The 24,671-nt window shown below is 49.8% G+C and overlaps 2 protein-coding genes across 4 annotated transcripts in view; one reads left to right on the forward strand and one right to left on the reverse strand.

The window, feature by feature from the left end:
- Positions 1-14,707, forward strand: part of STK32A (serine/threonine kinase 32A) — a 95,182-nt gene extending 80,475 nt beyond the window's left edge. Inside the window, exons 7-11 of one of the 2 annotated variants that reach the window (XM_036013764.1) lie at positions 2,984-3,100; positions 5,948-6,073; positions 7,661-7,789; positions 10,772-10,836; positions 11,212-14,707. In XM_036013764.1, coding sequence (XP_035869657.1) covers positions 2,984-3,100; positions 5,948-6,073; positions 7,661-7,789; positions 10,772-10,836; positions 11,212-11,305 — 531 coding nt within the window. In that variant the 3' untranslated portion in view covers positions 11,306-14,707. The remainder of the gene's footprint in view (positions 1-2,983; positions 3,101-5,947; positions 6,074-7,660; positions 7,790-10,771; positions 10,837-11,211) is intronic. The other variant, XM_028528478.2, reaches the window with a different exon arrangement.
- Positions 14,708-17,540: 2,833 nt separating this feature from the next.
- Positions 17,541-24,671, reverse strand: part of DPYSL3 (dihydropyrimidinase like 3) — a 104,183-nt gene continuing 97,052 nt past the window's right edge. Inside the window, exons 12-14 of one of the 2 annotated variants that reach the window (XM_028527627.2) lie at positions 23,870-24,049; positions 22,162-22,324; positions 17,541-20,796 (exon numbers count right to left, since the gene is read on the reverse strand). In XM_028527627.2, coding sequence (XP_028383428.1) covers positions 20,708-20,796; positions 22,162-22,324; positions 23,870-24,049 — 432 coding nt within the window. In that variant the 3' untranslated portion in view covers positions 17,541-20,707. The remainder of the gene's footprint in view (positions 20,797-22,161; positions 22,325-23,869; positions 24,050-24,671) is intronic. The other variant, XM_028527628.2, reaches the window with a different exon arrangement.

Genomic DNA, 24,671 nt, shown 5'->3' on the forward strand with positions numbered 1-24,671 from the left:
TTGGGGCGTGGACTCCGTTCACTGAAGCGCACGCGCACATATGTGTGTGTGTGTGTGCGTGTGCAGTCTTTGTAACTGCGTGCGGTTGTCCTGGGGAGACTCTGAGCGTCACCAGCACAGAACTCAGGTCTGCCTTGTCCTTGGCTGTTCTCCAGCCCCAATGCCCGGTGGAGGTGCTGGGACATGTAGGCCTTTATTAAATATTTGGTAAATACATAATTCTAGTAGTTGATGAATTAATATGGAATGGGAGAAATAAGTCATTGTATAAGACAAAGGCAGTTCGACTATTTTTAATAAGTTCATAGGCCATGAGGATTTTTTTTAAATATTAAAAGTCAGTCATGTGACCTTTTAAGTAAATGAAAACACTCTTCAGCCAGTTGCCTGTGGTGTTCATTACTTAATTATTCATTTATCAAATCATTTTGTGTTTTTAGATGATTAAGAAACATCAGGTTAAGCAGCAGCAGTGAGTCAAAGGAGGGAATTAGAAAAAAAAGTCCATGCACATGCAGGTGAACCTGGGCACTCAGAACACCCAGCCTGCCCCGCTCTTACTGGAACCCTTGGGACGAGTCTCCTGCAGTGACCACAGTGCCCTTGCTGGCTCCCAGTCGGCAAACACTGGTACCAGCGACCAGGTGCCTCGCTGAGCTTTTCTGACAGTGAGCTACTCAGGTTGTTTGTACTACAGGCAGAGTCACTGAGGCCAGCAGTAGTGGTGGTCCTTCATTCAGTCTGGAGGGAGGAGAATTCATGCCAGGTGATTGTAGACCTCACATTTAAAAAATTAAGTTTGGCCAGTTTACATTTAGGGGGTCGACTCCTAGCCTCGCTTGGTTCCCTGAGTCACTGACATTGGTGTGCCATGTGGAGTGTTAAGCTTTTCTTCACCTTTCGGCCGATTCATCTTGCTGTTCGCTGTTCACCTTTCCATCCACCTTTTCCACCCCGTGTAATGATAGAAGTCTCTCTCCTGTAGTGTGGCTAATGTGCCCGAGCCATGCTGCTGTGAGCTCTGTGTGCATGGTTCGATTTTCCCAATGGTCTCGTGAGGCAGTTCATTTTACAGGAGGAAAACCTGGAACTCAAATCAAGGGACCCCGTTTAGCCCTCCAGTGCTTTTGCTTTGAGACCTTGAACACTTAGTTGTATTGCCTTTTAATATGGATGTACACCAGAGAAAAAAATACACTCCTCCATATCTTCCAATTATTTCATCAGTCTGCCATCATTCACCGAGTATCTGCAAAGGGCCAACACTTGCTCGATCCATGTCCACATCTGTATTAACGGCCCTGTTGCTGGTTAATCCAGTACAGGAATTTTGGTCATTCTACAAACAGGTAATGAGCACCTACTAGGTACTAGGTGCCATTGGCAAAATGTGAGTATGGTATAATCCTGTTTTGTTCTTTTTTTATTAGTTAGCTCCTGTTCACATAAAAGATATAAAACCCACACTGAGGCCTGAATAACAGAATTACTATGGGTAAAGGCTGCCCTCTAGTGGACATTTATGAAAACTGTACTAAAGCCCCCCTCATCCCCCGTGGCAAAGCAAAACTATAAAAGAACCTGGTTCTCGCAGAAGTAAAAGTACTTTTGCCTTGTTGCGCGTGGGTCACCGGCCAGCAGTGACCACGGAACGCTGCAGATGGCTCGCCGAAAAACACGCGAGAAACAAACACACATGCACAGAGACAAGCTAGTTTCTGTGGAGAAGTAGGAACGAAATGGCCACCCCCCCTAGTGGGGAGGGGCCTGATTTACGGTCCATACATGCTTATATTGGGCTCATTTTGCATAATAATTGAGGGAAAGTACAGTACTTATCAGGGGGAAGTAAGGAGCCATAGAAAACAAGGAACTTTGCTGGTTTACTGAGTGGGGGTCAAAGAGCTCTAAGATTTTGAGGAACCAACTTCCTCCTTGGACCCTTCTCATTCAACTGAGAGCATTCTAAACAAAGAAGGTTTCACAGTAATTTACATGTTCTTTCTTAGGCCTGATCACCCGGGGAATCCGCTCTTTTCAGCACAGAGCTGCACCACCCTGTCATTGTTTCAGGCTTAGGTGGGAACTAAGGCAATAAGGAGATTTTCTCCCAGACGATGAGAACTCAGGCTATGTCAAAGCTGAGGAGAGAGGGTCCATCACCCCCTTTTGCTGCAGCCCCCAAAGTCCTTCTTTTGGGGGGCCTCCCAAAGTGATCGTGCCTGGCTTAGGTCATTCCCCCCGTGGGGAATCTTACCCGTCTTTGGCTAACCGACCAAGCTTTTTGGGGTTCAGCAGCAGAAGCAGCATTCCTGCCAGGGAGACAAGCCCTTGTCTCCTTGCTGGCTTACAGTTCCAAGGGTGTTCCCTTAGCCTTAGCCTAGAGGGGGGGGTTTCAGCTTCTGATACCAGTCAGGGCGGTTCCCAACATTGCCTCATCATAAAACTTGCCACCCCACTCCAGAGAACCAGGGACTCATAATATTCAGGACAGGGTTGAAGTCTTCTGGGTAACTTTCCAGCCTGAATGCATTCATGACGATTCAAACAAGTGAAACGAGGTGTGTAGTAAAACTCTGGATCTCTTTAGAATCAAACTAAGTAACGCTTGTTTAAAACTTCAACTTACTGACATGTGTCCAATAGGTTGTGAAGATACGGCCATAAGTTACCTTACAAAACAGTTCCAGATTAGCTCTCAGAGGGGGATTTAGCCCCCAGAAATGTTTTGTTTGGCCTGGGGAAGTCACCAACTTTTAAAAACTCTGAGATTTTAAAAGAAACCCTAGATTTTTCTGGTGGTTTTTTAAATAAAGTAGGACATCTGGCAACACTGGACCATCCATGCCTGTATCAGAAGGGAGAGAGAGTGACGCTGAGATTCTATGGGCTGAAAATTTAACTTGGAAGCATTTGCGAAGCAACGGTCTCTCTTCCTTTCATGCTGTAAACACAAAGCCTCTTCCTTCCTCTCCCCCTGAAGAGACCCTACCACATTCGCTCCAGTACTTCCAGCAAGGAAATCGCGCACATGTTTGAGACGGCTATTGTGACTTACCCTTCTGCCTGGTCACAGGAAATGGTGTCACTTCTTAAAAAGGTAAGGAGGAGGATTGTGTGGCAAAGGGAAAATGGTGAAAAGGAAGCATGCCCTCGGGTCGAGGTTGGGATTCAGTATTGGAGGCAGCCATGATAATGTACATCTCCAAGTGGGCTTTGCAGCTCACAGCTTCCAAGTGCGTGGCTTCTTTCAGGAAATGCCCGTGACCTCTTGCGTGTCCCAAAGCCAGCCCGGCTGTGTGTGTGCCCTATACGGAGTTCTTGCTCTCTCTGTGTTGTCTAGACTTTCTCTGAGCTCCCCTGTCTCAGGGACTGGACTCTCCATCCATTTGCTTATGCAAGCCGGAAACCAGAAACCGTTCATCATGCCCAATCCATCACCAGGTTCTGCAGTTTGACCTTTTAAATATTCCTTGAATCTGTCCCTTCTCTCCATCGCCACTGATGTCTCCCCCTTGCTGCTGCCATTGGGTCTTATGACGGGTTTGCCACTGTGCACGCTACACCTGCATCCTGGTCTCCATTCTGCCCCATGGTGATCTGTGCAAAGTAACAGATCACTGTCCTCCCATTTTTCTGTCCTTCCATTTTTCTTAGTGTAAAAATCAAAATAATTTGTAGGATATAAATGTTCTAACTGACTCTCAAGTTTGGACCTTTGTCCACCTTTTGATTACACATAAGCTGCCCTAGTCTTTCTCTCTTTTGTTTCCCCTCCCCCTCCTCATCCTCACACGTCAGTCTCTCACTGCAGGCCCTTTGCATATGCTCACCCCTCTGCCTACAACACTGTGCCCCCTCAACTCTTCCAGCCCCTCCTTCAGACCAGTACTACTCAGTGATGCACTGATTGGTTCAAGTCCATGAATTGTTTCTTCCAAATTCATGACAAGGACAGAAATTGAGAGAAACATGTAGGAAAATGTTTAGCGATTTGATACTGCTAATGCCTCTAAGCACATGGTCAATGGACTCATCTCATTGATCAGGGCACGGGCCTCCCTGGTGATGTTACCTTCAGATCAGGTCAAACTCCTCGTAGTGGGGAGAGCCGTGCATGTGAACACTACAGGTTGCTTTGGGTGGGTGGGAAACTAAAACAAATGAATGAACCAATAGCTGGCCCTTCCACGTGGTTTAAGAAGGGCAGGTCTAGGTCTCACTCAGACAGCGGGTCCCCGGGAGGCCTCCCTCTGTGGCCGGCTCCCACAGCGCCACCTTTTTCCTTCATAGCGTTTCCCCCCTCGCGTGTTGGGTTAATGAGCGTTGCCTTCCACGCTGCACAAGGGGCCACGTCTGACTCGCCCACCAGCGTATCCTCAGCATCTAGCACAGAGCCTGACAGGTGGTAGAATCTGGTATTTGGATTAACAGGGTCCGTTGTTTTCATCAGATTTTCAAAGGGCCCATGTTCACTAAAACGATTAGGAATTATTGTAGCAGGAGCTCAATCGTGTGTGTGGAGGGATTACGAGAAAGGAAGAATCTGGATCCCAAGGGGGTGGGTGTGTTTTTCAAGAGAGAAAGTTACACAGGTGCTCAGGGAAAAGAGCTTCTGGGGTTAAGGATTCAAACCTGTGCCTGGTTTTTTTTTTTCATTGATTTTTTTAAAAGATTTTATTTATTTATTTTTAGAGAGAGAAGGGAGGGAGATAGATAGAGAGAGAGAAACATCAATGTGCGGTTGCTGGGGGCCATGGCCTGCAACCCAGGCATGTACCCTGACTGGGGATCGAACCTGCGACACTTTGGTTCACAGCCCGCACTCAATCCACTGAGCTACGCCAGCCAGGGGCGTTCATTGATTTTTATTATTGACATTATCATGGATAGTATCTGCCCCCTTTGCCCACCTCCACACAGCCCCTGTCCCCACTTCCCTCCAGCCATCACCACACTGTTGTCTGTGTCCTGGTGGGGATGTTAGCACCCCACTGTCATCCATGGATAATCACCCAGACAAAAACAATAAGGAAAGAGTGACCTTCAGCGACCCACTAGATCAGATGGACTTAATTGGCATTTATAGAACATTCCATTCCAAAATAGCAGACTAGACATCCTTCTCAAGTACAAATCTGTGTCTCTAGTCTTGGGGGTCAAGGTCATTGGTTTGGAATAGGAACATTGCCATTGGGAATGCCCAAGACGAATCAGGTGGTCACTTCCATGAGTGAATTTTCCTCAGTTCCCAGACAGCCCTCTTCACCCCCAAATTCCACCCTCATGGTCCTGGGGTTCACCTCCAGGACAGTTCCCCAGTGGAAGTGACATTTCCCATTTGAGCCACAGGGTTGATGTGATGATGTTGGCTTGGAGGGGTTAGGAGTGAAAAAATCTTTGATCCCTGTTCATAAAACCCAGAGCTATAATAGTGACCTTAGTGATGGCTTCTCTGTGTCAGCCCCAGCATATTTTGGTTAGTTGTAAAAATGGCTCAAATTTTAAGTGGACAATGAATTTTGTTTGTAAAGTGCATGCACACCCGTCACCTAATAAGAACGGCCCTTCTTTTAAGCACTTTATTTATGTGGCCTCATTATCACTCCTAGCCGTAGCCTCATGAAATAGGTCATTATCCCCCTTTTACAGGTGGCTATACCTGAGATGTAGGGAACAAACAAGCCTGTAGTCAGCAAGGAGGGCAAGAAGCCATCCAAGATATCGTTGCCTCAATGGGACAGCTGGTTTCCCGCCCCACCTTGCAAAAGCCAACTTACAATTCATTCTAACTGGGCATCATCTGTAGTATCACTTATGGGGTCAGGGAGGGGAACATGGCCTTATTTCCTTCGATCCTACACTTGAAAATAGAGGGAATTTGTATGATTTCCTTTGCCTCGCTTTGACCTTCCCTGCGATCTTAGTGTTTCTGTTCCATTGGCAGCTACTGGAACCCAACCCAGACCAACGGTTCTCTCGCCTCTCTGATGTTCAGAACTTCCCGTACATGAACGACGTGAACTGGGACGCGGTTCTGCAGAAAAGGCTCCTTCCAGGTTTCGTCCCCAGTGTAAGTCAGTGCTAACACACCTGTAACAACTCCCGCTCTGTGCGTGCAACCCTGCGTGCCAGGTGCACACCTGGTCTCGTCAGCGAACCACGCCGTTGCTGTAAGACAGCCAAGCTCCTATGTTACAGATGAGAAAACTGAGGCTCACGCAGGTAACTTGGCCACCAGGGGGTCACATGGCTGGCAAGCACCTGAGTTAGAATTCTAATCCAGGCCTATTTGTGTCCAGAGTTCTCACTTCTAACCATTTTTTTAAAAAAAATCCTCACCCGAGGATATGTTCATTGACCCGAGAGAGAGCGAGAGAGAGAAACATCTACGTCAGAGAGAAACATTGATCAGTTGCCTCCCATACGCACCCCTACCAGCGATCAAACCCATAACCTAGGTGTGTGTTCTGACCAGGAATTGAACCCTCAACCTTTTGGTGTATGAGAGGATGCTGCAACCAACTGAGCTACCCAGCCAGGGCCTGTTTTTTATAGCATACTTTTTTTTAAAAAAAGAAAGAAGCCCTAATCCTCCTATTATATAGTTTTCACCTAATATTGTCAGTAGGTTCTGTGACTTTAAGAGAAATGATGTAGAATGAAACCAGTTTTACCCCTGGCTGATTGATGTAAATAAGAACTAAGTTCCTACACATCTCCTCAACATTATCATAAAACAAAACCTCAAGGACCTACTGTTGTCCCACCTAGGAATCTGCCAAATTTTAGAGCAATGCTTTCTCTCATCTCAGAGATGGAATTTGTACCGCTTGGGGGTGTTCCAGGAGTCAAACGACTGAAAACTTGTGGTGGGGACGAGGTACTTATTTTTACCACTCATCCCCCTTACCTTCACAATGACTGAGACCCCGAGGGAGGCAGTTCCCACTGGATGAGTCCCGGGCCAGGGGACATCTGTGGCCCCCTGCAGATCGCTGGGAAAAACCAGCACCCAGTCAGAGTGCACAGTGAGGTGGCGATGTGCCGGAATTCTGGGGTGGAGAAGCCCTACCGTAGGGAGCGAGACCCGCAGGTGGGGGACAGGACTTGCCTGGCTGCTCGGCAGGGTCCAGCCGGGGCCATTTGCTCCAGGTTGACGCGTGACGCTGGGGAGAGCTAGTGCTTCCCGCCGCTTCCACACCCCACGCCTCTGCCCCCCTCCCACCGTGCTGCTCCGAGAGACGCTCTAGCACGTGGCTCAGACTTCAGCGTGAAGCAGTCACCTGGGGAGAAGCACGCGTCACGCGTGCAGTTTCCCGGGCCTCGTGCTCAGAGTCACCAGTTCGGGAAACCTGATGGGGAACCGGGAAGCTGAGCAAACAACCCAAGTGATTCCGACAAACTACGTGACTGTTAAAACATAATTTGAGACACAGAACCCAAAACTCAAACTTTAGAAAAATAATTGTCACTTGATTTCTTTCAACTCACGGAAGGCTCCTGGGGAGGTGAGAAAAATAAACCAAGTATGAAAGTCAAGAACGTGGGCAGCAGCGCAGGCACCGCCCCCGGAACCCAGAGCGAGGGCCCCGCGAGCTGGCCTTGGGCTGCCGCCCCCGTTGGCACTAAGGGGTGACCCGGCCTGTCCTCCTTGCAGAAAGGCAGGCTGAATTGCGACCCCACTTTTGAACTCGAAGAAATGATTTTGGAGTCCAAACCTCTTCACAAGAAGAAGAAGCGGCTGGCCAAGAAGGAGAAGGAGACGAGGAAGTGTGAGTCCTCGCAGGTGAGCAGGTGCGCTGCGGTGCCTTGGGGAGCTCCTGCTAGGAGCCGGTCTCAGCGCAGCCCGTGCTACCTCGTGAGCGCACGAGGAGCCGAGCTCCTCCGCGGCCCTGGGCATCCTAGCAGCAGCATTTCACGTGGGCTGTCTAGCTCTGTCGTGAACTTGATTCCAGGATTACCTTCTCCCAGCTCTCAATTCAAAATCACGGGTTTCCTGGGACAGACTCTAATTGGCCAAGCCTAGGCCGGGTGACTACTCCCAGACCAATCAGTGCTCAGTAGGCACGTCTCCAACTACAGGCGTACCTCATTCTGTTGCCCTTTGCTTTGATGTTGTGCTTTTTACAAACTGAAGGCAAGACCCTCCACCAGAAAAAAAATCACAATTCAGTTTGTTGCAGTACTCGCCTTATTGTAGCACCCACTTTACCGAGGCAATCTGGACCTGAGCCCACACTATCCACGAGGTCCGCCTGTACACGCACGGCTGCTTGGGGCTTCCCTCTCACTGGGGGCGGCCGGCCCCAGAGGTGGTTGGTGTCTGTTCTTTGCTACAAGCAAAATTTCATGATGCCAGGGCCGGCAGTAGAGAGCAGAAGTGATGGAAGTCTTATATGATCAAGCACTAACTTTGGATTTTGGATTTTAGGCTGAGTTAATTTTGTAACAATATTATTTTGTTCAAGCTCAGACCTCAATACAGTAACTTATAGGGACTCAATAGGATTTTATTTTATTTTTTTAAGATTTTATTTATTTATTTTTAGAGAGGGGAGGGAGAAAGAGAAAGAGAGAGAAACATCAATGTGCGGTTGCTGGAGGCTGTGGCCTGCAACCCAGGCATGTGCCCTGACTGGGAATCGAACCTGCAATGCTTTGGTTTGCAGCCCACGCTCAATCCACTGAGCTACGCCAGCCAGGGCTCAATAGGATTTTATACATGTAATTCTATGTATTATAAGCATTCACTGTGCCTCTAATGATCACTCATCTGTCCATCCATTTATCCATCCATTCATCCACCTACCCATTCAACTAATCGTCATGCACCCCTCCATCCATCCATTTATTTAGACTACTTTTAGTGAGAACCTATTATCTGCCAGGTCCTGTGTTAAATGCCAGAGATAGTTATGGCTATCATTTCTGCATTCAATGCCATTCCTGTTCTCAAAGACTGTCTGGTCTTGTGGTGAAGACAACTCTGCAAAGAAGAACGCACTGTGTCCTTCATTTCTCCAGTCCTCAGGAACCACTATACCCTTTCATGGTCAGCCGAACTCCATGTCCTCTTTGTCCACAGGCTGGCCTCTCCCCAGATCCCCAGCCTTAACTGTTTCCTGAGGCCCTGCAAAGGACGCCTCGCTGTGCCACAAGCCCCCCTTGCTTGTTTCCTTTCACTTCGTCCGACTCCCTCTTCAGGGTCTGTTCTTCCTCATGTCCTCACCAGCTGGCTTCTCCAGACCTACCCCCTCCATGTCCCTCCACGGCGTGACTCAGACTGGATAGAAGCCCCCAAATGTAGCAAAAACCAAAATATCATTTTTATTATACATCCTCTGAAGTTTTAGAGACAGTAACAACTTGCCAACCACAGCTTACCACATCTCTCGGGCTCCCCATGCCCCACTCTCTCACCCCATCCCTGTACTCTGCCGTCCTCGCCCACCTTCCAACTACATGGGCCCTGCGAGGGTCTGACCCTCGGGCACTAGAGGTTTTGTTTTAATTCAGGACCCTCGCTCTTCCTTTTTCCTGAATGTTCTCTTGGATCTGCACCTAGGAGTCTTCATCTCATCCTTTCCACCCGAATGCCACCTTGTCGAAGACGGAGTCCCATCACCATGCCCTGCCTAGCTCCTATTTTTAACTCCTTCATGACGTGAACATAATTTATAAATATTTTATGTGTATGTTTGTGCATGTTTCTTCTATCCCACTAAATTGAAGGCTTCTTTTGGGTGAAGACCAGCTCGGTCTTACTCACCGCTATATTCAAGGCACCCCGATCTCAGTGGTTTAATACACTCAAAGAAGGAAAGAAAACTTTATAACCGGACAGTGGAACCTGGGCATTGCTGTTCTCAGGGTTACAAGGTCAAGTTCCATCAGGGGACACCCTCCATGGCATTTCTGTTTTGCCTGCCCCCCTCCTGCTCTGAAATCTCCACTCAGGGAAGAAAGAAAACTCTCTGGTAGTCAAGGACAGAGTATTTGCTAATTCCTAGATTTTAAAAAAAATGAATGAATGAGATTTTTCCTTAGAGAAGAAAGTTTTTCATCCAGAGTGATTTGGAAGTACTTTGTTGCAGACTTCCAAAGCCTTGGATCCGGGGCGGGCACTGTCCTGGGCCTGAGCGCCATGTTTTTGAGGCTAAGGTTTCTCACGATGGCAAAGTCATTGGTGGGTGTTGAAAGCCAGACAGTGCAACATCAGAGCAAATAACGTGCATGTCTGTGAGAAAGTCGCAAATAAAGACAGCTCTATTCCGGCCCTCAAAGTCTAGTTCACCAACCCCAGTACAGGTGTGGGGGGGAACGTTCCGTAAGAGCTGAGTGTGAAGAGATGTTTCTGGGCTCTTCCTTATGTTCCCATGGAACCCCCAAACCTCTCACATGAGGGCCAGCAGATGAGACATCAGTAACTAGCTCAATAAACCCTTGTCCCCACCCTCCTGGGAGCCGTGGCGTCTTCTCAGGCTGAGGGGCTGAAAGACATTGAGCTCCTGAACCATAACCCACGTCTCCCTAGTGGGGAGCAGAGTGCTCGTGTCTTACATCCTCTTGCTATTTCGTCCCTGCTTGCTCCCTGTTTCTGGTTGGCATCTCATTCCTGCCCCCAACTCTAAGATAGCATCTGTTTTGAAGATGTGTTCTCCGATTTGGGCCACTCAGTGTTGAGACATTCAGTGGGTTATGGACTCCTGGGGATCCCGACTGATCTGCCCACTCTGACTCTGCTTGTTTCCCCACGCGCCCCCGAAAGACGTGCCTTCTCCAGGAGCACCTCGAATCTGTGCAGAAGGAGTTCCTCATCTTCAACAGAGAGAAGTGAGTAGCGCCTGGGAGCACAGCCGCTCCGCAAATGGTAGTGTTTCTGCTAGACTCTAACTGCAAAGTCTTAATATATGTTTAATGTTCTCTTATCCTAATTACAAAAATGATGCCTGTCCATGATAGAACATTTGAAAATTGCAGAAACCTCCTTTCCTTGTAAGAGACTTCAAAGGTTGTACCAGGTAAATGAGCTCCAAGTTTGTGTTGATGGGAGGGCAGAGGAGTGGGGACTTAACACATTTAAAACTGAGGACGTTTTTAGGTTTTCTCTGGCTGCTTTATAAATTGTGAGACATAATGCTATCACTTCAAAAGCTCAAATCTCTTTTCAGTGAATTAATCCTCTTTGTTTCGTTTTTCCTTTTTGAGAGTAAAAAGGGACTTTAATGAAAGACAAGCAAATCTAGCCTCGGAACACACCAAAGACTCCCAAGAAGAGAACAGCCAGAATAACAGCCTGTGAAGTTGTCGGCATCTTCTTCTTGGGACATTTCCTGGCACCTGGGCCGGCAGGCTCCGGCTTCCACAGCAGGAGGTGCAGACTCCCCACCATGCACCTCACTCACCTTGGAAATTGTGAGCGCCTGCCTTTGGAAGGAGGCCACATGATACACAGAAGACTTCCCTGGGCTCCTGGGAATTCGTCGCACCACTAATGAACCGACCTCGAGCAAGTCACTTAACCACGTTCTCTGCTTCGGTTTCTTCTTCTAAAATGACAGGTTATACTAGATGAGCTCTGCTCTGCCTTTTTATTGCAGCCACTCTATCCTGAACTGCATTTATTTTTATTGCAAATGGATATTTGGATGTAGATTTATTTTTCCACTCTGCTAGGTGTGCTAGTGGACAAACAGACAAGGGTGGGGGACTGAGGGAGGCCTTTGGGGCGTGACAGAGGGCTGCTCTTCAGAGACAGGGGACTTCATCAGGAGGTCACAGCCCCCAAGCCCGACCGAATAGGTCTAAGAAATGTAGTCAAGAAGGACACGAATAGGAGCAGATTAAAGAGACACAGATTCACCCAGGCCTTCCAGCGACATACCACACCAGCTTGTCCCAGCTAGCAACAGCCTGCTGTGCACATCTGCCCCGATGCCCTGTGCAGTGATGTGAAGTTGGGAAGTGGAGATTGGTGACGATGGGGCATTTACACAGAATGCTACAAAGCAGGACTTACCACCCCCACCCCCACCCAGAAGCCAGCTGTTAAATATTTGTTAGCACACCACTTGCTTTCTCCTAACAATCACGTTCCTTGAGAGCTAATTGTCCTTTTAAGATGATCAGAGACCTGCATGTGGAATCAGGAAAGACTTGTCACATTGAAAGCACATCTGCCTTGTTGTACATCGATGTGTCTCACACAGGAGTTGCAGGCCAAGTTAGAGTGCAAGGCGAACTTGGGTGTGAGTACAATTGACCCTTGAAAATTCCCTGAAATTACCCACAACGTCTGGTGGGCATCTCGTTGTGATGAAGCCCGGGGCAGTGAGCCACCTGTCTCACCGATGACACAAGTCACTGTTCTTGGTTCACTTTGACTCTTTTACTTTTATTTTTGGCTGATATCAGATGGATCAAGTTGTCGGACAATGCACACAGGCCTTTGTAGAGCAGAATTCACACGTGCAAGGGGCTGGAGTCACAGAGCTCAGGGAACAGTGCTGCCTTGGCTCCTTGCCTTGTGCTTGCTTCAAGGATGGCCAGGCAGAATCGCCTATTACTTGAAGTATGATCGATGTCTCACCGTTTTTCTTTATATTTTATTTATTTGGGAAACACCAAGTTTAATTCACCTAAGGGTGAGATGTAACACATCTCCACTATCCTGAGGATCTTTGCAGGCAGAGGGACTATTTGGGGGCACCTATGGGGGCCACTGGGTGGAGAGTCAAGAAGTGAATAGTCTGGGTGGGGGGCTGGTTTAACCCCTCAGCCACTCGGATCACCTAAACCTTGACCTTCTCTATGGAGAGTGTGGGCCTCAGCAAGATGGCGGGACGCTGGCAACAGGGGAGCCCAGACTGGCCCATCTGGGAAACCGGACAGATGGGAGTAGGCAGAAGTAACAGATGCAGCCACCTGCTGCACCAGACTGTGCCAGGAGGGTGTTTGCAGGAGGGCATCTCAGCGTGGGTAGAGCCGTGTGGAGTTGTAACTCAGCATTCATGGCAGTCTCCTCACTAGGCTGATGGGCCCAGAATTTCTGGCAGAGCTGTGGAAGTGTCTACCGACTTCAGGAGCAAACATACTTTCGTCAAGGATTAAAGCCAGCTCCTTTGTTCTGGGTTTATTCCTTTTCTGTACATTTTCCACACACTATCTATGCTATTTTGTTGTTTCTCCAAACATTATAAATTCTAAGGGCTTGTTGGACTCAATTTCACAAAGAGCGAGATGGGGTGACGAGATGACCAGAATCTGCTCCAGGGTGTCAGGGGTCACTTGGTGTTTGCCAACTTCCATCTGTCACTGTGTCTTGATTCAAGCCCTGATGTGCTGTGCACGGGGGTGGAGCTCATCATTCATGCCACTCCACGTCTCCAGTGTCTAGTGGGACAGTAGCCCAAGGCAGTCCCTGTGGTCTGAGTCCCTGGTTTGCATCTCCAGGGACTGTGTGCGTACCTGCAGCAGCCCTGTGGGCGTCCAGGAGCTGCGGACGGGTGTCCCGACTAGACAGCACAGCCTCAGAGAGGTGACAGGGTTTCCCCAACCTCCGCAGGTCACACACCCCCGGAGCATGTTCAGTGAGGGAAAGAAAACAAGTTTTGTGTCCGTCAGTGGAGAATGACCGATTATAAACACCTCCCACCACTGTACATTTTAAATATTTGGACAAACAAGTGTTCCAAAAATGAAAAGGATGCCTAAATCCTTACCATAATTGCTGCTTATTGAAAACAGATGATCTTTTTCCCCCCATACCTTTGGCTAAAAGTTACCACCCTACCATGTGGAATATGTCTCCTCTAGATTCAGACAAACAAGGCTCAGGGCTAAGAATTTCAGAAAACAGGGCGACTGCTGCATTTTCCTGTCTGGTGTCCCTGGAATCCTTTCCTCCGAGCAGCTTCCTCCCTTATCCATGTGGAGCAGCGAAAAAGTCTGAGCAGGTTTTGAGCACCAGAAGCCTCCTGGTTATAACACTAGCACTGCAGCTCGTGTTATAACACCCATCCTGCTGCATTCATGGTGCCCTCTAGTGGATGGGCGGGGCAGTGGAGCCCGGCGACACTGGCCACAGCCCGAACTCTGGAAGAAAATGCTCTGCTAATGGCAAATGCACCTGGATAGAAGCACTGGTTTGAGTGAGGCCACTGCCATGGCAGGAATGAATGGCAAGCAGCCCAGAGCCTTGCTACATTAAGTTCATTTAGTGGTTAGTCTTCTTCTGATGGGAAAGTTTTAACCAGATGTGATTAGACTTAGATCATCATAGGTTGTCTAGATTGAAAGGACAAATAAATAACTGGAGAATGAATGGTAACCCAGCCAGCAGGGGGCAGTGTGGCCGCTTGGGGCTGATGCAGAAACACTAAGGCTTCAATTCTGCCAAAGCTGAACAAAAAGGCATGAAAAGCACAGCGGGTTTGTTTCAGTGCCCAGCTGTCTTTGCATTATGTCTACCCAAAGTCCTGTTTCCTACGCTGTCTACCTGTGATCACTGCTTCCGACAAGCTCAGTGTGTCTGACAGTAAATACTGATGTCAACCCTCCAAACCTGTTTTCTGTGCTGTTGTGAACAGGCGGCCGTTGGATGGGAAGGTCACAGTCTGTTCAGCTGTAGCATCCCCAGTGTCAGTGTGCCTGTGTATTAAAATGTCGTCTGCACACAGTAAGACACTGACCCTTCTTCGTCAGGGGTGTGTGTGTGGCGGGGGGGGGGGGGGGGGATGGTTTTTCCTAGATGAAGAGCTGTGGTGCCCCGAGTCACCTGTTTGTACTTACGCTTCCTGCTTTGAAGAATGTCCATTACCACATGAGCTGGCGACAGAGGTGGTATTCTATAAACTACGGGATGCAACACACTTTAACTAATCCCCATGTATAAAAACAAAACACCTGACCCCTCTAGCATCTGCACCCTATGGTACCCAGCCCAGGATTCCAGGTTTGCTTTTCACCGTGACCATAAGTCCACGGACCACCCACACACCTTTTCCCGGCACTCTGCCTTCCCACCCCTGAACATCTCTTCTGCGGCATCCCATCCGCCACAGCAGCAAGGGGACGTGCCAAGGCCCATCCTCTGGGGCAGGAAGGAGACCGCAGCTCTGAACACCTGCAGCTCGGAGCAGCTTGGGCCTTAGGGGCGAATAAAGGGGGCTTCAGACCCACCATAGCTCAGCCACCAGGCCGGCCAGTGCTCTGGGCTTGTCCTGAAACAGAGGCTCCTGTAGGTCTTGTGGGCTCTGAAGTCCTGTGTGCCGGATGCCCTGTTGTCCAGGGCGTGTGGAGTTACCTGTCACATGCTCAGCAGCCACTGGAGCACAGGGCAGCACCCCAACCTCTTCCGAGTCTGGAGCGCCAGCCTGAGAGATGTCAATTCTGCTGGTTGCTTTGGCCCTGTCACCCCCCTCCCCCACTTCCTCTTCATGGTTAGTGTTCCCTTTGGGATGGCTTGATGGCAGCAGAGCTGGTTCCAGAAAGTTCTTTGAAACCAGAAGAATCCTGTTATTCCTATCCAGTGTTCTCATTCCCCACCTGGGTCAATGTGACTCAGCCCAGAAGACCTCCAGCCCACAGCCCTGTGAAAGTCTGTGTGCAAATTTCAGTAACATTTTTTTAAAGACTGCTCCATCCCGTTTAGAGCTCTGCAGCCTGAGTTCATGTCAGGCATTGACCGTGACCTTTAAACCCAAGCTCTCCCTAAACAGAGCTCAGCTGCTACCTTGGTCATGAACGGGGAGAGGCGTTTCTCCAGTTCTGAGTTTCAGCCAGAAAATGGGACTATGGGCCAAAGCTTGTCAGTCATCAGACCTTGAACCTCAAGCTGAAATAATTCTTGATAAGCACAGAGTTCGCTTATAACATGGTTTCTGAGCTTCTGTGCTCAAAGGCATCATTGCCCTGTGCTCCTGTACTGACGGCATCAGTCCATCGAACCAAGGGGGCTTCATCACACACAACAGCAATTCACCAGAAATTACCTCCCAGCCCTGAGCAGTGTGACTCAGTCGGGCATCATCAGTGAAGGTTGCCAGTTCGATTCTCAGTCAGAGCACATGCCTAGGTTGCGGGTTTAGTCCCCAGTAAGGGCAGGTAAAAAAGACAATAGATCAATTATTGCTCTCCCCCTCTTCCTCCTTCCCTTCCCCTCTCTCTAAAAAACCTTTAAAAAGAAGAAATTACCACGCCATCCCTTCTCCACCTGCTCCAGCCTAAACACAGACACTTTGCTGAGCAAAGCACTTGTGCCCTGCAGGCCTGAGACCAGCAGTGGGACCACCTGCTGTGTTTGCCTGCCCAGCAGCCATCCCCTCTTCCTGTGTCACAAATTAATTTTCTGTGAGCTAGTGAGAGTCTGCATGGTTCAGGTGGCTCAGGGGCTGGGCATGTGACCAGGCGTGGCCCATCAGTCCTGTGGTCTCCCAGCCACAGCGCCTAGTTCACTGGTGAAAACACATGACCTAAACCAGACCAATCAGGGTCAGTCTCTTTGGCTGGAGCTATTGAGGGAGTCTCTCTCCTTCCCCTGAAATCGCTAAGCAGGTGAAATGAAAACCGAGATGCTGGTGGCCAGTGGCACTCCCACGTGCAAAAAGCTCCCGTGAGAATGGAGTACCTGCTGAAGGCGAGAGGACGAAGACATGAAAAGAAACAACATCCGTGCCACAGTCAGAACGACACAGAGCAGGTGAGTGTGGCCCTGTGCGAGGACGGCACACAAATTCACACAGCGATCCGTAGTTGAAAAAAGAAACGACGTTCTAATACAGCTTTGCCCAATTCAGCCCCTGACATGTTTGGTTATCCTTTAAAAAAAATTGTTTCCCACGTATCCTAGCTTAACACTTGCCACGAAAAGTGTCCTGCATACATTGTAATTAGACCCAGAAGTGTTTCCCCCAAAAGGGGTTAGTGTAACGAGTTTGGTGGAATGTTAGAAGATGATTAGTAGTGACAAAAATAGTTTGAGAACCTCGAGTTGGACAAATTTTGAAAGACGCAGGATTTCTCAGAGCTTTGACGGCATGCACGTTAAATCTCTCAGAGAAGACATAGCAGATAGTCCTTTCTAACACTCATGAGATGCCCCGGGACCAGGTGCTGAAGAATATACAATTCTCTGAAACGTACTCAGTTTGAATTTTCTCCAAGTCCAGGGTTTTGAAGAAGCGAAGCTTTAAAGGGAGGAAGAAACAAAAACCAAACAAACCAAACCTTTCAGGATCTGTTCTGGATTCAATTTACCCTAAAAGGCAATGCCTTTTACACTAATATGAATTTGATGATCTATAGGGAAAAACAGAACACACTTTGGTCATTCCCCAAAGTTTCAATACAGGCCCTCAAAACTGTAGCTGAACAAAATCTCAACCTCAAGTGAAAAGATAGGAACTCCCCACAAATCTTGTCCAGATATCTGTTTTCATCAGATCTGCAGCCCTTCCTAACCATGTCAGTTTTATTGTCCAATTTTAATACGTTTGGTAAAACAGCATGTCACACACAGAAAAAGACTGCACGGCATCTGTGATTTTATAGTTATTTTAATAACCAGGTTTACATTAACAGTCACGTGATGAACTTTTTTTTCCTTTTTTTTTTTTTAAATCTCAGCTAAACTCAAAACACAGTTTTCTTCACGGTTCAAAGCAAACAGCTCGTCACATTCCGGAGCTGCCTCACAGCTACCACAGATCACAGGAAAGTCACTGTCTGTCCATAGTCACCAGACACGGAACTGAACACCCACACACCGGTTTCCGAGGAGGGAACTCACGGGCAAGCTGGCTGCCTGGGGCAGCCCGCCTGTGCATCTGGGGCTGCAGCTGGACTCTTCCCGGGGAGAAGGCCTGGGAGCGGGCGGGGTTTGTCCCCCTGCCGGGAAGGGCTTCTGGATCGAATGAAGGTCCAGGGTTAGACTCGAGGCCTTCAGAGCAGAGTGTGACTCTCTGGGCAGAGTCACAAAGGAAAGGGCCACGGGATGATGGGCTGGACTTTGGGGGAAACCCATTTCTGGGATGGCTACATCACTGCCATTTTTAGAAAACTTAGAAGAAGTATTTCTGTTGGGGTGATGCTTTAAGAGTTCCACAAATACCTTCTCAACTACCCAAATTGGGGGCCTCCCAGGCAGAACCCTAGCTGACTGCCCTCTGGGTTTAGGGACACGGTGAGCAGGTTGGGGGTGGCGGAGGGGGTGTGGTGTTCTCAGAGAGGGGTCAGGCGAAGACATGAGGCAGCAGAAGAAAGCTCAGGAGGAAGACAGAAATCCAGCAACCCCCCCCCCCCGACTCCCCATCCCATAGCTGGACGAGGCGCTGGTGAATTCGGAGCGGGCAGACTCATGCCATGATCTCTTCCTGAACCCTGCGTACAGGGCTTTTTGATGTGTGTTACGGAACAGGACAAATTTGAATATAAATTTTAACTTAAGTAACAAGAAACCAGAAATCAGAGTTAATAAAATAGTGGGAGAGTTCTTGGAAGCCTCAGGAATTTCTATCCTGGGAAAGTTACTAATAGTGAAGAAAGTAAGGCCATCCTCAGATCAGGTTGCCCAGCAGCAAGGTCATGAAGGGGCTATTCCTACCGCACGGAAACTGGTGTAGAATAATATAAAGGTCTGGTCAAATGTTGCATTCAGAAGTTCCAAGTGTAACCAATTTGGCCATGAGGTCATGAGAGATGGGCTGGACTCAGGAGCTGGTACCAGCAGCAGAAAGTACCGGAATTATCTACGTGTCTTTTCCTCCACCTGGTGGTTGTGGCTGGTACTGCAACATATCCTAAATCCCAGCCCAGCCAATGAGGTATATGGAATATGCTTCTGCTAGGACAAGCTCCCTGCCTGCAAAACTGTCACTTCGCATTTGGAACAGACTCCCACATCGTTGAGTTATAAGCCAAGAGATACATCCCCAGCTTCACGTCAGTTTCCTTTAAAATAAAGGCACCGTGAAAAAGCCTTAAGAGTAGCAAGATTCCTTCTTTGGACAGGAAATCATCTTTGTTTGTGATTGGAACAGAAGTTAGCTGTGCTAGGGAAAATCCTCTTCCTTGGTTACTCCCAAACGCCCATCCAGCCCCATATTCTCTTTCCTCTGGCCTTCAACTTAAAGCCTGCAGTCAGAGGCAATGGTTTCTCCTTAGCACCTGGAAGGTGTTGGAGGCCTTCCCTTCAAAGTACTTGGCACAGAGCATTACAAGTCCCATCAGCTAGACCCCCCAGTGCAGAGGTCTGGTCCCAGGTTAAATACTCCCCCCCACACCTCTGCATATAGGCCTTTTAGTTCTACAGATCCTTGTTTGGCCCATGGGACTTGTTCCAAAATTGAGTTTTAGAGGGGTAGGGCAGGGAACGGACATTCAGCTCTGACAGACAAGGTAGGTGGGCACCAACGGTCCTCACCAACCTCATTTTACGTGCCTGTCAGGGAGGCTGCACGCCACTGCTGCCCACCTTGGGACATGTCGGTGCCAGAACAAAAGCTCCCCCTAAGGACGTGCTGATGGAAAGGGTGCAGATGGCTTAGGACTGAAAACTAGGATCGTGGCCACAGAACGTAATCTCTCTGCTTCAGGCTGGCCTTCCCCAAACCCTGCTCGACTCCCATGGAAGCTGAGATGCCCTATTGGTAGTAAAAGTTAAGGAATGCCTAAGAAAATCAATTTTCAACAACAACAACAACAAAAAGCGTATTCAGTCATGACTGTGCCTGGACCTCAGGAGATCAAGAGAATCAAACACTCAGCACTGGCAGGACAAGCCCGATGCCAGAGGCCCGTGGCCCTTCTCCGGTTCTTTGCAGAGACAGGAGAGTGAGGTGAGCTCCAGCTGTGTGTGGAGGGGGGTGCCTGGCTGCCCCACCCCCAGGGCCCGTGCTGTGCTCCCAGCTGTTGCCTGTAAACAGCACCCAGGGCAAGGCGAGAGAAGTGTCTTTGCTCTCTCTGCTCCTCCTTTCGAACCGGGAAAAGAGAAGACTTTGACGGCAATGCCGAGGAAAAGGCCCACCAAATACGGGCATGACCAAGTGGAAGCAACGTGTGGGTTTTGGTGTTTTAATAAAATGCTCAAAGAAATAAAATCTGCTAAGAGAGGACATGACAAAGTCTGGAACCCGAAGACCTCCTGCCTGCCTTCCGCGCAGACCCCAGGGGACCGTGATGAAGTGATGGCTGCCCCCCCGGGGCCACTGTCCATGGAAATAAATGTACTTCATTAACACAATACACAAGACCCCTGATGCTCACCCACCCACCCCCGCCCCCATACACAACCTACCCCGAACCTCTGAGCCCCCTGCCTTGCTCTGGGCTCCCACCACCCACTCACCCCAAATAACTGTGTCCCTTCTGCTCATTTCCCTTGACATCCAGCTTTGTGTGTCCCCTTGTCTTAAGATGCAGCACTACACACGCTCTCAACACTATATAGCAGACTCTTTACCTTAGTGGCCTGTCTGATTGCATGCATGGAAACGGGGGGGGGGGGCTAGGCATAAACAGAAAACAAAGCAATCTTCGTAAAGCTAGGCAAGCGAGCGTAACATTGGAGAAACATAAGGCTTGAGGCTTATTGATTCTTTAGATCGTAACTGTTTGGATTCGCTTTCCTTCTTAAATATCGGTGTACCATTTTGGCTTCCAAAAAATCTCTTCTTGCTTCTGCCCCCTCTCTTTGGGGAGGAGTTGCTTAACTCAGGGATGTGATGTTAGAGCGGCCTCCAGGGGGCGCCACAATGCGTTTGCTGGCCGAGCGGACCCCTTCATCCACTTGGGTGCCTGCAATAAATTCCCAGGGGGTGGGGAAAGGGGGACAAAAGAGGAACTGGGTTAATTTTAAGGATGTAAGATATGACGTGCCTTCCTGGCTTCATCTCCCAAGAAACTCCATTGCCGTTTGTCGAGAATTCCAGACTTTTCATACCCGCCCTCCTGAAAGTCACCCCCTGCCAGGAAAAGCCAGGTTCATATCTAGGTTTCATCAGACCCTCCACATCCTAACAATGATAATAAAAAACAATGGGGCTGTTATAAAAATAGCTGCTTCCATTCGCTGGGACAAGCAGTGTTTAAAGTGTTCTTCAGCCTACCTCAGTCAACCCTCCCCACTACCCTTCCAGGGGGGTTCTGTTACTATCCCATTAAAAGAGAGGGAAACTGAGGCTGTGAGGGGCGAGGCACTGTGCCCAAGGTCACAGCTGGGAGAGGGGATGGCCGGGCCCCCGCGGCCACAGCCCGAAAGAAAACATCAGTGGGCCCCTCTGTCCATTCGGAAGGAGCCCCACAAAGCTTAGGGATTGTGGGAATCAGAGGGCGATGGAAAACGGCAAAACGCTGACAAAAATTTCTGCCAAAAACATACTGTGACCTCTGGCCATGTCACCTCAAAGCTTGTAGCCCTTTTTTTTTTAGTCCTCCTCCCCCATCTCTGACCCCTGACCTCTTTCCCTCCCCATCCTCCTATAGCTCCTATTCCTCCCCCTCCCCCTGCCCCCAGTGTCTCTGTGCACATACCCCTCTCCCTCCACGTTATCTTGCTTCTCTTGCATTTAAATCGTAGAGACACGAATCTACATTTATTGTCCCCCAAATTTAAAGTTGCTGGTTATGGAGCAATTGGCTATTGATTTCCTATTGCTATCAGGTAGTTCTTAAAGAATAGGTAAGTTTCACAATATGGCTACCCCAAGGTCAATGTTCAATCACCAGCAGCTGTGGTTAGCTTGGAAGAATATGATAAAAATCCTGGGTAGTGATCTGAGCACACCAATACCCTGGGCGCTCTTTTCACCTGGGCAAACAAACAAACACAACGCAGCGCAGCGCACAGCTCTCACCGTCCAACGCAGAACACCCCCATCACGGCCCCCATCACGGCAGCCCTCTTGCCCCTCCCCCGCCAGGCATGCGCTCTGAGCGGAACTGGTGGATGTGGAAGCCTGACCTTTAACCTCACTGAGCCTTACCCTGCTTTCTCAGAGGGCTTCTTTTTTGTTTGGCAAACCATCCTTCTTGCCAGTAAGGGGGTCCCTAAAGGGCGGTCTGGGGGAGCTCCCAGGATCACCATTGGCTTGGAGCACTGAACCTCCTTTCCCTCCTTCCCCACTTTCTCACTGCCAGTGGCCGGCAGCTTGTCCGACTCACCCGACAGGCTGAATCCCGACTGATGGAGGTTCCTCACGGGCGGGTTTGGCCGAGTGGGAGAGCCCCGGGTGGAGCCGGCGGGGGTGCCCCCCTTGGGCGTGGTAGTCAGGTCAAACACCGGCCCGTCGTACATGCCTCTCGGGACCGCGTGCAGGTCCGCCATCTGCGGCAGAGAAAGCATGTCACTCCGTTCAGTTCTCTGACAATTTAGTGTCTGTTGTCAGTGACACAAACATATCAATGCATTCAGTGTGCATAGTGGGAGCCAGAAAGGAATAGTAACGTTACTGTAAGGAACGAAGGGGTGTAAAATAGAGGGGGATGTTAGGAGAGAGTGCTGATGAAGGAGGTAGGTGAAGGTGTCTCTAAAAGACGACCTTTGATCTTCAGAGCCTGAGGAGCTTGTACTGGGACGGGGGTGGAGGGAGGAGGTGGCTGGAGGGAGCAGAGGACAGGTATGGACAGCAGCATCCCCAGCAGGGGAGACTGATGGTGGGCACAAATGAAGAACCACCCGTGAGGCTGGAGCAGAGCCGGTAGGAAGGGGCAGCCCTGTGAGATGAGGTCCTAAGTGCTGGCAGAGCCCAGATTCCGTGGGGGCTCCACCCCCAGGCTCCTCAGCACAGATCAGAGTTGGCAGGCCTGCAAATTCGCCTCCTGTGGTCCGACCCAGTGACCTCTGGCTGTGGCTGTGAACTTGCCCTGGGACGGTGGAGCCAGTCAGCAATGTCACCCAAGTGATGTTCTGTGCTAGGCCTGGTGCCAGACACTGGGGCCTATGGACCCATGAAACATGGCGTGTCCCTCAGTGGGGCTCACAGTCTATTAAACAGACACTGCAAGGCCACCCATGGCAGCGGGCCTGTGGCACACACCCCCCACCCGGTTCAGGGAGGACATGCTGCCAGGAGGCTGACAGCTCTGGCTGGGCCCTCAGAAGACTCCCAGGCTCTCTGTCACAGAGCCGTCCCCCTCTGTCAGTGACTCAGGTGCAGGCACAGAGGCCTCGCTCATCAGGTTTGCAGATTAATGCCCCAGGCGGGACGACGACTCCATACTCCCCAAGAATCCCTGACCGACACTCCAGGTCCTCAGCATTTCTTTAGGCCCAGAATCTAAGTCACAGTAAGAGCTGATGTACTCGAAGTTCAAGTTGCATTCTCTTCTGTGAGGCCAGCACTGGAGTGTGCAATTTTATTCCAAAATACTTAACTTGAAAATGACCACTCATAAAGAGATACGAATGGTGAAGGGATTTAAAACAGTGTCATAAAATAAACAGTGGATGGCTACAGGGACACTCAAAGGACAGACGCCTTTGGAAACACACAGATGCTCTAAGAGATGGGCTTAGTGTGTCCTGTGCAGGTATGGGGAGCGGAACCGAACTGGCTGGCTGGCTTGAGGGAGGTCCATTTCAGCCCAGCAGAAGGAAGTTCACTGTCACAGGCGAAGGTGGTCAGCTGCCCTGTAAGGTGGGGAGCCTCCCTGTGCTGCACACAGAGGCCGGACGGCCCACTATTAGGACCCCGGGGAGCCTAAGAGTGGGAAAGACACTTGGGTGTTGAGTTTCTGTGAGTCTCTCCTTAGTGGACACTGCAATGTGCATTCAGATTCCTGTCCCCAGTGCCCCACCCCATTGTCACCAGGACTGAATGAGACACGAACCCTGCCCGCGTCCCCCTCCCCAGGGTCCAGGCACTCTCACCTTCCTCCGGGCTTTGATGCGCTTGTACACGTAGTCCGAGTAGGGGCCGCAGGGGATGAAGCGGCCGGCCCCCTGGGTCACGTGCAGGTTGCCGTCTTCCAGCATGATCTTGCCCTGGCAGATGACCACCAGAGGCGCCCCGCGCAGCTCCATCCCTTCGAAGATGTTGTACTCTGCAGCCTAGAGATGGGGGGTGGGGCAAAGCCATGGGTATGGGCACGGGGAGGGGAGAAAGAGGAATGCGCTTCCCACGTGCTTGGGAGCCCGCCTACAGCATCACCAGAAGCGACTCGCCAGGTAAGCCAGGAAAAGCTTACAACACATTTACCAGGTTCCAGAGGGGTGGAGGCCCTGGAATTCCTAGCAAAGAGACGCACCCAGTCTTGATTAAGGTCCCCACAGGGAGGTAAATTCTGTCACTGTCAGTGTCCAAGGAGAAGCTGGTACCTCTCAGGGATGCTGTACTTGGCAGTCTGGTGTTGGGAGGGTGGGCAGGTGGGTGGCATGGCCCTTAGATTCCCAGCTTGAAATTAAATAATGTGAGATGACACAGTGTTTGAGCAAAGGCCATTCCCACCAAAAAATGGGACTGCTCCCCACCTCCTTTGTTTTACCCAACAACTGCAAGGCTCCACTGCGAAGTGGCGAAGGAGATGAGCCTGGAGTCAGGGTGCGGGGGCCTGAATTCCAGCTTCATTTCCTTGCTGCCTAAATCATTGAACCCTTCTGTACCTCCATTTGCTTATCTCTAAAATGGGGATAATGATAGCGCCTACCCGTGGAAGACTGTTGCGGAGATTGA

This window comes from Phyllostomus discolor, chromosome 13, assembly GCF_004126475.2.
Source record: "Phyllostomus discolor isolate MPI-MPIP mPhyDis1 chromosome 13, mPhyDis1.pri.v3, whole genome shotgun sequence".
Taxonomy (NCBI): domain Eukaryota; kingdom Metazoa; phylum Chordata; class Mammalia; order Chiroptera; family Phyllostomidae; genus Phyllostomus; species Phyllostomus discolor.